We start from the raw sequence: 13,500 nt of genomic DNA on the forward strand, positions 1-13,500 counted from the left end.
CAAAGTTGGATCAGCCTGTAGTGTGGTTTTCCACTTTAATTTTGAGTGTGACTCCAAATACAGACCTCGATGGGTTGATAAATTTGATTTCCATTGATAATTTTTGTGTGATTTTGTTGTCAGCACATTCAACTATGTAAAGAAAAAAGTATTTAATAAGAATATTTCATTCATTCAGATCTAGGATGTGTTATTTTAGTGTTCCCTTAATTTTTTTGAGCAGTGTACTAGGAGGCCCAAAAAATTGTCAAAGACTCCAGTTCCCCATAGACTGTTCTCTCTGCTACCGCACGGCAAGCGGTACCGGAGCGCCAAGTCTAGGACCAAAAGGCTCCTTAACAGCATCTACCCCCAAGCCATAAGACTGCTGAAGAAATAATCAAAATGGCCACCCAGAGTATTTACATTGACCCCCCTCCCTTTGTTTTTACACTGCTGCTTCGCACTGCTTATTATCTATGCATAGTCACTTTACAAGTGACCTCGACTAACCTTTACCCCTGTACATTAACTCTGTACCGGTAGCCCCTGTATATAGCCTCGTTATTGTTAAGTCATTTTCTTGTGTTATTTTTTATTTTATTTTTATTTTTAAAAAATGTGTTAATTTGATAATTATTTCCTGAACTATTTATTGAGCTGCATTGTTGGTTAAGGGCTTGTAAGTAAGCATTTCATGGTAAGGTCTACCTACACCTGTTGTAGTGTGACAAAATTTTATTTGAAGTCTTGTGTTTATTCGGCTCGCGCCTCCCCTTGCTGCCTCTACTGCCAATAGGGGAGGCCCCTCATAGGGTTACACACACGCTCCCTGCCCAGGAGACCCTGTCCCGACCACAATTCCAAGAAGGCTTTACACCCCACTTAATGCAGACAATGTCAAACCCGTGTCTCCACTGTTCCCCTTATTAATATACTATTAATGCACAAAACATACCAGTGTAGCTGATGCAAATCCAAGGTACACACCCATACAACACAAGTTGGGAGGGTTCTAGTTGGAGGGTAGGGTGTAGGTGGGCAGTATGGGGGTACAGTACACCCTGCTCTGGGGAGGAAGGGGTGTAAGGGGGTACCCCCTACTCATAAGCAGGCACAAAGAGGTAAACAGAAGCCCTGGCTTGCTGAGAGGATTGGGGGGGGCAGCAGGATACAAAAGAACAAAGGCTTCTCACTGGACAGCAGGATACTGAGGCTGCAGCCCAAAATGGCACCCTATTCCCTACAAAGTGCACTACTTTGACCAGAGCCCTGGTGGCCCTGGTCAAAAGTAGTGCACTTAATAGGGAATAGACCAGAGACAGAGAGAAGGAGCCTTTATTTTCATGTTGAATCAAGTCAATGGGCTAAAAGGTGCACCAACAGAACACCCTCCTACAAAGTAGGCCTACTTACTTTCGCCTCAAGTTTAGTTATAATGATACAATTAAGTAATTTCTGTGTTGTTTATTCTGTCCAACCATGTCTTTAACTGTGTATTTGGGCTCCCGAGTGGCGCACCAGTCTAAGACACTGCATCGCAGTTGCATTAGGCATCACAACAGTCCCTGGTTTGAATCCAGGCTGTATCACATCCGGCCACGATTGGGAGCCCCATAGGGCGGTGCACAATTGGGCCAGTGTCGTCGGGGTAGGACGTCATTGTAAATAAGAATGTGTTCTTAACTGACTTGCCAGGTTAAATAAAGAAAAAAAATTAAAAATACTGACATGCCTTCTCTTCAGGACAAACTCAGTTTCCCAGTGTGCACCTCTCCCCCCACCTCTGCTCCCTCTACTTAACACCTCTGTGGGTGTCTCCAACCTCTCAGTTATAGGCTCAAACCTGGCCCTAGCCTGCCTCTCTCTGTGTATGTATGTGTGTTCCTCCTCCAGATAAACCAATTAGAACATAGTGAAAACCTGAGCTGCTAACAAGCAGAGATCAAACAGAACATGGCTACCAACCCTCTTTCCCTCCCGGTCGCTTGCCTCATCTCCACCTCCCCTCTATGTCGGTATCTGACATTATCTCCACTCCTTTTCTCCCGTCCAACCTCTCATTCCTCCCTGTAGGGCCACGGTGACTCGACAGTGGGCGGCGTGGGCAGGTTAATGCCTCCAAGGCAGGTTAACATGGCTAACAACATTAGCGGTTTCTCCCCTAGACATACCACAGGGGATGCTAAGCTAGTTAGCGCGTTGCTAATTAGGCTGCTCTGCCTCAGCCAGGGCAGGGCTCCTGCGGTCTTAAGGAAGGAGCAGTGGGGCTGAGAATAGAGGGGGGTAATCTCCTTTAAGACCTCATTGGCATCCATCTGTGAGGGCCATCTGGACACACACAAGGCTGGACTGGGACAAGAATTCAGCCCTGGCATTTTATCCACACTGTTTGCCTCCCTGTTGTGCTATCTGTCTCAGCATCTTCTCTGCTGTCACTCTGTGCTTCTTCTTGTTCTCTCACTGTCTGAATGCCTGTCTGCTTAAGCCTTATACTAGGCTTGGGCAGTATGTCGTATACCGGAGTATTTTGAAATAGCCACAGATGGTTTTTCAATACCGCCAAAACTATTTCAAGTTTTTTGATTTTTTATAAATTGGAATATTTGGAGCTACTTTTTTTTGTAGTCAACTTGTGCAATACATTAGGAGATAAAAAAAATATTTTGTTCTTCATTTCACTCATCACATAACTTTTCATTATGAAGCTTGCCCGTAGTCCCCAGTCACATAGTGTTTGTTTACAAGCACACAACGAATAGTGATTGGAGCCTTGTGAGTCACTGTGGTGCAGTACACTCCAGGTGATCTAGTTACAGTATGGAATGCACAACTAAAATGTTTGCCAGCTAGATATCTAATAACTATTAAGTTAACTGTCTCAAATGTTCTAAATGCTCTGCAGCTGTGCATTTCATTTGCTAATTTAGTAGCTAGTTAGCCATCTTGCTAAACAAGGAATCTTGCAAAATCAAGCTTTGATTGGTAACAGCAGAGAATCTCCTCCTGGATCAAGAGCCTTACTGGCCAATATTTGTTTTGTGCGCATGGCAAACTGAGTAGTTTTTTTGAGTTACTTGTATAACTGTATGAGCTGGGATGACTGTCTTGCAAATATACTAAACAAAAATATAAAACGTAACATGTTACACTTTCAACGACTTCACTGAGTTACAGTTCATATAAGGAAATCAGTCAATTGAAATTCATTCATTAGGCCCTAATCTATGGATTTCACATTAATGGGCAGGGCCGCAGCCATGGGTGGGTCTGGGAGGGCATAGACCCACCCACTGGGGAGCCAGGCCCAGCCAATCAGAATGAGTTTTTCCCTACAAAAGGGCTTTATTACAGACAGAAATACTCCTCAGTTTCATCAGCTGTCCGGGTGGCTGGTCTCGGACGATCCCGCAGGTGAAGAAGCCGGATGTGGAGATCCGCGGCTGGTGTGTTTACACGTGGTCTGTGGTTGAGAGGCCGGTTGGACATACTGCCAAATTCTCCAAAACAACGTTGGAGGCAGCTTATTGCAGATAAATTAATATTCATTTATCTGGCAACAGCTCCGGTGGACATTCTTGCAGCCAGTATTCCAATTGCACGCTCCTTCAAAACTTGAGACATGTGTCATTGTGTTGTGACAATTCATTTTTTTATTTGTTGTACTTTTTACCCCCTTTAAAAAAAAAAACTTTTACACCTTTTTCATGATATCCAAATTGGTAGTTACAGTTGCTGCAACTCCAATACGGACTAGGGAGAGGCGAAGGTCAAGAGCCATGCATCCTACGAAACACGACCCTGCCAAGACTGCTTCTTGACACACTGCTCGCTTAACCCGGAAGCCAGCCGTACCAATGTATAGGAGGAAACACCGTACAACTGGCGACCAAAGTCCGCCCGCAGGCGTCCGGCCGCCACAAAGAGTTGCTAGAGCGCAATGGGACAAGGACATCCCAGCCGGCCAAACCTTCCCCTAACCCGGACGACGCTGGGCCAATTATGTGCCTCCTCATGGGTCTCCCGGTCACGGCCGGCTGTGACACAGCCTGGGATCGAACCCGGGGCTGTAGTGACGCCTCATGGGTCTCCCGTTCACGGCCAGCTGTGACACAGCCTGGGATCGAACCCGGGGCCGTAGTGACGCCTCAAGTACTGAGATGCAGTGCCTTAGACTGCTGTGCCACTCGGGAGGCAAAACTGCACATTTCAGAGTGGCCTTTTATTCTCCCCAAACATTACCTGTGTAATGATCATGCTGTTTAACCAGCTTCTTGATATGCCACACCTGTAAGGTGGATGGAATATCTTGGCAAAGGAGAAAGGCTCACTACCAGGGATGTAAACAAATTTGTGTACAAAATTTGAAAGAAATAAGCTTTGACTGCATATGGAACATTTGTGTTCTTTTATTTCAGCTCATGAAACACTTTACATGTTGCGTTATTTTTGTTCAGTCAAGTTTAGATCAGCGACTGTATAAAATGTGCAATTGTTAGCATTTAGTTAGCATTCGTTATGGGATTTTACAGTGCCCCCTGTGTTCAGTGCCGGTATTACCGAATTTCACAGGATGTTTACATGGTCGGTATGAAGGTATGACAATTTGGATACCGCCCAAGCATACCTTACACATTATAAAAGCCAAGCTAATGACTTAGACTATATTGCAAATGAGAGATATTTTTGGTTGACAAAACGAGTAGCTATATTTTACTTTCAAAATAGAATTACAGAATTTCCATTTTTATATATATATATATATTTTTTTTAAATGAATTGCATACATCTTTATGCGTACTAACTAATATCTTACGCTAATTCATTTGGGTTTAAACACCTTAGGAAGTATAAACTCAAAGCACATTAACTAGAGATCGCTAACTAAATATAATACCCACTACTAGTAGCTATGTATTCATCCAACAGTAAATGTTATGTCCTAAAAATACGTTGCAGTTGTAAGCTACTACCCAAGGCCTATGCCCTCGCAACGGCAGGTGAACATTTTGCGCAGGCACGCCACTCCATATCTCAAAGCCATATCAAATATATTGGTTGTAAAATAGTTGCTATTGAGCTAAAAAAAAAAAAAAAAACCCTACAAAAGCTGAGACCCTCCTCTCTTCGACAGGGACAAGAAGAATTCCAAAGCTGTGTTTTTCCCACAATTGCATTTTGAAATGATCAAAATGCATTTTTATCATCTCGACCACATGAGGGGAGAGGAGAGTGGCTCGTTCCTTACAGCAGCAGGCCCCACTGAGGGCACAGGCCAGATACTTTCAGTACATGAGGATATTGCACTTTACTGTTTGACCAATCATCGTTTTAGCCACCCCAAAAATTGAGTGAGGTGACAATGTGGAATGTGCTCTTTCTACACTTATCGGTGCACTTTAGTTGAGTTTTTTTAATGATCCATATGGCGGTCTAACTGATAACATAGTCGGCGCTGGGCTCTTTTCTGATGCAGAGTTTGACTTTGAACGTGAGTTTGCGTGACCGGAGCTCAGCTTATCAGAAAACCAGGCCGGCCTATCTTGATAGGGCCAAAGGGTCATTACAGATTTTTAAAAATACAAATAAAAAAAACATCTTAGCAGGCCCATGGGCCACCGGCCATGCCACCTTTGAGATTGTTTTATTTTTATACAAATTTTTTAGGGTGTGTGTGTGTGTGTGTGTGTCAATTTCGACCAGCTCACCCAACAACAAAAGAATTGTCCAGCCCCTCTGACATTTGCCAGAATTGCCAGATGGTCAATCCACCCCTGCAAACAAACAAGCAGACTCGAGCACACAGACACACAAACACACCACACGTCTCCTTACAGAGACAGGGACAGAGATAGGGAAGGGACACAGGCAAACACACACAAAATGCTCTATGGGACCTCATCGCCACTGTTTGGACGCACGCGCAAACATACTGTACATACATGCCATTGGCCGTTACGGATATAGGTACCATTTATTCAAATTTCTACAACAACGAACAGGGAATTGTTCATGTCACTGTTACCATGGTGGCTTTATAATATTAACCAGTAATGGAGATGTCTGTGGCCGTGGTCAGTGCAGTGGTCCTTCTGATGAAAGGGGTTGGTCCCTTAGATCATTGGGTGGAAACAGGGCTGTGGAGCACACATGGCCCTGATCAATAATATAACACACACGGCCCTGATCAATAGAGAGAAAGAGACACACACACACAGGCATGCGCATCACACACGACGAGTGTGCACAAACACAAAGACACTGACACACAGGCCAGATGCTGGCCCTGCTAACAGTGCGCTGGGCCATGCTGAGTTGGTCCATTGAAGTGTTTGTTTGTCCCTGTGGGAGGCCATGCCTATCACTGAACAGCCTCACTCACACACACACACACACACACACACACACACACACACACACACACACACTAATGAGGAGGGGGATGGGCACTAAACTGTTTATTTATTTTTATTTTTAAAAATTAAAGAAAGTTTAAAAGTATACATATATTTAATTTAACCATTAGGCCTACTTCTCCTAGGTAGGTTACTGTGATTGAGATATAACAGCTGAGCTGTGTTTCAGTGGCACTGACAAGGCATTATGCTTACAGTGGTACTTATATACAGGACTGAACTACTTAACTTACATAGACCATTTCTATAACTAGGCCATCCTCATTTCAGAAATGTGGCCTATATGCACTGATTCGAGCTATTTTAAAGGGCCTTATATTAGATCAACTACAGGGTTAGCCTAATGCACTGTCCTTTCAGTAAGCGTAAGTCACATCCACAGCAAAACACACACACACGCACAGAGAGAGCGAGAGAGAGAGATAGAATGCACCCTCCTCAAGGGACTTCCCTTGCTGCATCCACCCTCCATAAACCAAGCGTGCCAATCACCCCCCCTCTCCCCTGCATACACACCGCACAACCGAGCACCCCGTCATTACCGTCCCAAAACGTCTCAGAGGGCCTCAAAGGGGAATGACACGTCAACCGCCACTGCCCCTCCCGCAACTCCCCCTAAAACACCATACAATTAGTGGGTCCCCAATGCTACACTGAGTCTATACTACTGCTCCGCTATGGGAGATCAATGCTACTACTGGCCAGCCAGGCACACCCTAACTCCTGTGTGCCTCTTCCCTTCCTCTCTCTCCCTTTGTCCCCCTCCCCCTCAGTCTCTCCCCCTCTCTCATTCCTCCCTCCCTCCCTTTTGAGGACACAATCAAATCGTTGCTCCGAGGCCTCTTCAGAGTCAAGACCGTCATTATGCAGATTAAGCCTGGTGACCACTTCCTGTGTGTGAGAGGGAGAGTGGTTTCCACCACACAGGCACCAGACATCCCACGAGCCCTTGAGGCTGAGGACTTTTCCTATTGGCTGTCACATCCCTGATCACAAAACTCCCTCATTGCCAGGGCGTTAGTCAGGGGACCACTGCAACACATCTATTTAGATTGAGAGTTTGGCTCAGTTGGTAGAGCATTGCGCTTGCAACGACAGGATAGTGGGTTTGATTCCCGGGACCACCAGTACGTTCAAAAAAAAATGTGCAAACATGACAGTCGCTTTGGATATAAGCATCTGCTAAATGGTATATATTATTTATATGTGAATGAGACTTGACAGAGTACCAGTCAAAAGTTTGGACACACCAACTCATTGCAGGGTTTAACTTTATTTGTACAATTTTCTACTTTGTAGAATAATAGTGAAGACATCAAAACTATGAAATAACACATATAGAATCATGTAGTAACCAAAAAAAAGTGTTAAACAAATCAAAAATGTATTTTATATTCTTCAAAGTAACTACCCTTTGCCTTGATGACAGCTTTGCACACTCTTGGCATTCTCTCAACCAGCTTCATGAGGTAGTCATCTGGAATGCGTTTTCTTAAAAGTACATTTGTGGAATTTCTTTCCTTCTTAATGCATTTGAGCCAATCAGTTGTGTTAAGGTAGGGGTTGTATACAGAAGATAGCCTTATTTGGTATAAGACCAAGTCCATATACGTGACCCGATTTAGGAAACTAGGCGTATGTCGCAAGTCGCGACTTCACAGGAGAGCCTTTTGAACGTAAAACATTTTCTTTTATCAAAATACATTTTTTGGCAGAAATGCCTTCTCAAAAGCCTTAATATCAAACTTGAATGTCATCTGTAAATACAAATAAAATAGTTAAATTGCGAGCCTAGTTGGTTTAGCCACAGAGAAAGTCAGCAACCTTCCTGCAGCCATGATTGGCAGAGATAATGAGTGGGCTGGTCATGCCAAGAGATGAGTTTGGATTGGTCTGCGGTGTTGCATCGTGTCTATAAAATGAGCTGCTCATAATGCCTTGATAATCGTTTCTACTGCATTTTTTTAAAGATAACTTTATCCATGGAGAACTGCAAATATGTTGCTGGCTTGCTAACTAACAATGAACCTAACGTGAAGCTTCCATACATGTATACAGGTAAGAATCTAGCTACAGATTCAGATATGATACGTTTCTAATTTTGTCAAAGTTGTTATTGCAAGCTAGAGCTTGCCATTAGCTAGCCAGCTGGAATTCAATGGCTGGCTTGCTAACTAACATTAAACCTAACGTGATTTGGTTAAATTTAGCTTACTATGACAATCTGTTTGTATTGCTAGTAACGTTACTCCATGGATTGGTATTATAGTTAATTTTTTTAGCTAGCTAATGTTAACGTGACATGTCTAAACAAAAGATCAAGTTACAGCTTGCTGTTAGCTAGCTAACATTAGGTGAGGTTAGGTGGCTGGCTTGCTTGCTAGCTAACATTAACTTACAGTGGGGCAAAAAAAGTATTTAGTCAGCCACCAATTGTGCACATTCTCCCACTTAAAAAGATGAGAGAGGCCTGTAATTTTCATCATAGGTGCACTTCAACTATGACAGACAAAATGAGGGAACATTTAACATTACCTGAATGAACTGTGTGTAGTGATGTTCTCAGAATTCCATTTCACATCCATTGTATAATAATGCTAAAATCTTTGTATCTGGAATTTGTCTTTCAGCATCAATCAGTATTACACTCCTGACTCTTAATCCATGCACTATTTTTTCACAAACTACAGAGTTGGGAAAACACATGTGGACTTGAATTGTGATAACTGCAGTGTCCAAAACAAGAACAAGTCTGTGCTCTGGTATTGTGCCTTCAGGACCATGCACAAGCTCCACCGCAATCTGGGCCTTCACTTCCTGATCACAGGCCACACCAAGTTTGAACCTGACTGGTGCTTCGGCCTCATCAAGCAGCGCTTCAGAAAGACCAGAGTGAACACCTTGTCTGAGATTGTTGGTGTTGGACAGCACTGTGACAGGGGTTAACATCCCACAGCTTGTTGGACTGGAGAATGGTACGGTGTTGGTGGAAAGCTATGGCTGGCAACAACACCTGACTCCGTACTTCAGGCTGCTGCCACAGATCAAGCAGTACCAGCACTTCGGGTAAAAAAATATTTTCATTGTATGAGGTTATTCTTATCTTAACTTGGGAGGTGAATTGATGTTGTGCAGGGTTGTAATGTCTTCTGATTTTGCGTTGTCATTCCCTGTTTAACAGCTTCGATGCTCTGGAGCCTGGTGTTGTCGCCAAGGAGTGCTCGGCCTGTTGGGACCAGGTTTCAGCTGCTGCGCAACGCTGAATGGGTGTCGACAAAGGAGCGCTCTCCAGTAGGTACCAGAACATTCAAAGGCCCTTTTCTAAAAAGTGAGTTTAAGTGTATCAACTTTCAAAGTAGAAATACTTTCCCATTGTTCCTCAAATATGCTGTGTATGATATTCCATTTTGTAGCTCTGAGTCTCTACTTTTATGTAAAATGTTTAAAAAAATAATCAAATTGTGCAACATAAACCCAAATCCAGGTGGTGAGTCACATGTGCCAAGAACATCTCAAATAAGCAGAGAAACGACAGTCCATCATTACTTTAAGTCAGTAAATCTGGACAATGTCAAGAACATTGAAAGTTTCTTTAAGTGCAGTCGCAAAAAACCATCAGGCGCTATGATGAAACTGTCTCTCATGAGGACAGCCACAGCAAAGGAAGACAGAGAGTTACCTCTGCTGCAGAGGATATTAGAGTTTACCAGCCTCAGAAATCGGCAATTAACTGCACCTCAGATTGAAGCCCAAATAAATGCTTCACAGAGTTCAAGTAACAGACATCTCAACATCAACTGTTCAGAGGAGACTGCTTGAATCATGCCTTCATGGTCAAATTACTACAAAGAAACCACTACTAAAGGACACCAACATGAAGAAGAGACTTGCTTGGGCCAAGAACCACGAGCAATGGACATTAGACCGGTGGAAATCTCTCCTTTGGTCTGATGAGTCCAAATTTGAGATTTCTGGTTCCAACAGCCGTGTCTTTGTGAGACACACAGTAGGTGAACGGAGAATCTCTGCATGTGTGGTTCCCACCATGAAGCATGGAGGAGGAGGTGTGACGGTGCTTTGCTGGTGACACTGTCAGTGATTTATTTAGAATTCAAGGCACACTTAACCAGCATGGCTACCACAGCATTCTGCAGAGATATGCCATCCCATTTGGTTTGCGCTTTGTGGGACTATCATTAGTTTTTAACAGGACAATGACCCAACACACATCCAGGCTGTGTAAGGGCTATTTGACCAAGAAGGAGAGTGATGGAGTGCCGCATCAGATGACCTGGCCTCCACAATCAACCGACCTCAACCCAATTGAGATGAGTTGGACCGCAGAGCAAAGGAAAAGCAGCCAAGAAGTGCTCAGCATATGTGGGAACTCCTTCAAGACTGTTGGAACATCATTCCAGGTGACTAACTCCTGAAGCCGGTTGAAAGAATGCCGAAAGTGTGCAAAGCTGTCATCAAGGCAAAGGGGTGGCTACTTTGAAGAATCTAAAATATATTTAGATTTGTTTAACACTTTTGGTTACTACATGATTTCAAATGTGTTATTTCATAACGTTGATATCTTCACTATTATTCCACAATGTAGAAAATAGTAAAAAATAAATGAGTAGGCATGTCCAAACATTTGACTGGTACTGTATGTGATCGCACTCTCTCTTTTCTAAGGAGCATCATATTTTGAATACCTAGCTTTAGAGCCACAATGGAGCCAAATATTTCAGAGTTCATACAGGTGGCTTGGAAAAATGAGTCTTCATGAGTCATTAATACAACACACATTAACAAACGCTCACGTGTGTGTGACTCACCTGTGGACATAGTGCAGTTGGTGCACTGAGTCAATAGCCAACACCATCTCAGCCAGGTAGAATCTAGCCATGTCCTCCGGCAACCGGTCTTCAAACTTACTAAGCAGGGTGAGCAGGTCCCCACCCACATAATAATCCATCACCAGATACTGAGGGGAAAGTATAAATGTTAACATCACTGACCATGTAGTGATAATAATATGATAGTAGCTGTATGAGTAGCTGTACAAGTAACATTCTCTGTATTCCTCAACTTGTTCCCTTCATCTTCCGAACTTACTTCCTTCAGGTTCTACCCCCCTTCTCCTTACTCTCCTGTCTCATCCTGCCATTCTTTCATCCCAAACAGCATCACATTCTCTATATATTGCACTACTTATGACCAGAGCCTTTTGCCCCAGTAAAAAGTAGGGGTAGAAGGGTAAAGGGTGCCATTTGCGACGCAAGCCTTGAAATGTGAAAGGGGGAAGGGCAGTCGGCTCAACAGTGGGAGCCAATGAGAGTCCATTAGAACGCTGCTTAGTTAATCAACTGACCCGTCACTATTCTTTACCCAACTAATGCTCGAGTGGTCACCATATGAAACTGATTGACATACAGTATATTGAAAGCCTTTGAAACGTTTGGAGTTAGTGGAGATCTTACAAGGTTGTTGTCATCCTGGAAGGCATAGTGCAGGGTGGTGATCCACTGGCTGTCCCCGTTCACCAGCACGTCCCGCTCCTCCCGGAAACACGCCGTCTGAGGGAGAGGACAGAGGACAACCGTCATACAAAGATAATGAATAGAATGTAGCTACTCTCATTGGAACTCACTGTGCGCCATCACTATTTGGTCCAACCCAGTGCTTCTTTTGGGCAGGAGCTCACTGGAACTGAGGACCAGCACCTCAAATTTGCTTCTGCTTGACTTCCTTCGTCTCTTATAGAATACCAGCTAAAAAGTATTGCATAGTTCCTTTACCTAAATAAAGGAAATGAGTACCGGCACCGATTTCAAATCAAAGTTAAGCACTGTTCCAACCTGTGTGTAATGAATTCCTGTGTCTGCTACTGGTGGGAAACATAGAAATAGAATCTATTGAGTCTACCTCTATGTGGGAAACCCCCTTTCAGCCCCTTTGGGGCTCAAGTATATCAATTCAATTACACTTTCTAACAATCTTATTACACAGTCAAATGTATATTTTCCATCCGTGTGGACAAAGCTCATTCTAACTCTATGAGCAAGCCAGCCTCTGTCCTCTGCCTGTAGCTAGACTACACTATATATACAAACGTATGTGGACACCCCTTCAAATTGGTGGATTTGGCTATTTCAGCAACACCCGTTACTGACAGTTATATCAAATCGAGCACATAGCCATGCAACCTCCATAGACAAACATTTGTAGTAGAACGGCCTTACTGAAGAGCTCAGTGACTTTCAGCAGGGCACAGTCATAGGATACCACCTTTCCAACAAGTCAGTTAATCAAATTTCTGCCCTGTTCGAGCTGCCCAGGTCAACTATATGTGCTGTTATTGTGAAGTGGAAACGTCTAGGAGCAACAACGGCTCAGCCGCGAAGTGGTAGGCCACACAAGCTCACAGAACAGGACTGCTGAGTGCTGAAGCATGTAGCGCGTAAATATTGTCTGTCCTCGGTTGCAACACTCACTACCAAGTTCCAAAATGCCTCTGGAAGCAACGTCAGCACAAGAAGTGTTCGTCGGGAACTTCATGGAATGGTTTTCCATGGCCGTGCAGCCGCAAACAAGCCTAAGATCACCATGCGCAATGCCTAGTGTCGGCTGGAGTGGTGTAAAGCTCGCCGCCATTGGACTCTAGAGCAGTTGAAACGTGTTCGCTGGAGTGATAAATCACGCTTCACCTTCTGGCAGTCGGACAGACAAATCTGGGTTTGGCGGATGCCAGGAGAACACTATGTGCCCCAATGCATAGTGCTAACTGTAAAGTTTGGTGGAGGAGAAATAATGGTCTAGGGCTGTTTTTCATGGTTCTGGCCCCTTAGATCAAGTAAAGGGAAATCTTAACGCTAGAGCATACAATGACATCTAATCTAGACGATACTGTGCTTCCAACTTTGTGGCAACAGTTTGGGGAAGGCCCTTTCCTGTTTCAGCATGACAATTCCCCCATGCACAAAGCGAGGTCCATACAGAAATGGAGCCCTGACCTCAACCCTATCGAACACCTTTCGGATTAATTGGAACGCGGACTGCGAGCCAGACCTAATCGTCCAACATCCCTGCCCGACCTCACTAATGCTCGTGGCTG

The 13,500-nt window shown here is 43.9% G+C and overlaps 1 protein-coding gene across 7 annotated transcripts in view; it reads right to left on the reverse strand.

Annotated features, from left to right (window-relative positions):
• Window positions 1-13,500, reverse strand: part of LOC112250533 (serine/threonine-protein kinase MRCK alpha) — a 91,899-nt gene that overhangs the window by 40,338 nt on the left and 38,061 nt on the right. For all 7 annotated transcript variants that reach the window (XM_024420768.2, XM_024420763.2, XM_024420766.2 and 4 more), the window contains exons 4-5: window positions 11,867-11,962; window positions 11,222-11,370 (exon numbers count right to left, since the gene is read on the reverse strand). In XM_024420768.2, the coding sequence (XP_024276536.1) occupies window positions 11,222-11,370; window positions 11,867-11,962 (245 nt within the window). The remainder of the gene's footprint in view (window positions 1-11,221; window positions 11,371-11,866; window positions 11,963-13,500) is intronic.

The sequence above is a fragment of the Oncorhynchus tshawytscha genome, linkage group LG05 (genome assembly GCF_018296145.1).
Source record: "Oncorhynchus tshawytscha isolate Ot180627B linkage group LG05, Otsh_v2.0, whole genome shotgun sequence".
Classification (NCBI taxonomy): domain Eukaryota; kingdom Metazoa; phylum Chordata; class Actinopteri; order Salmoniformes; family Salmonidae; genus Oncorhynchus; species Oncorhynchus tshawytscha.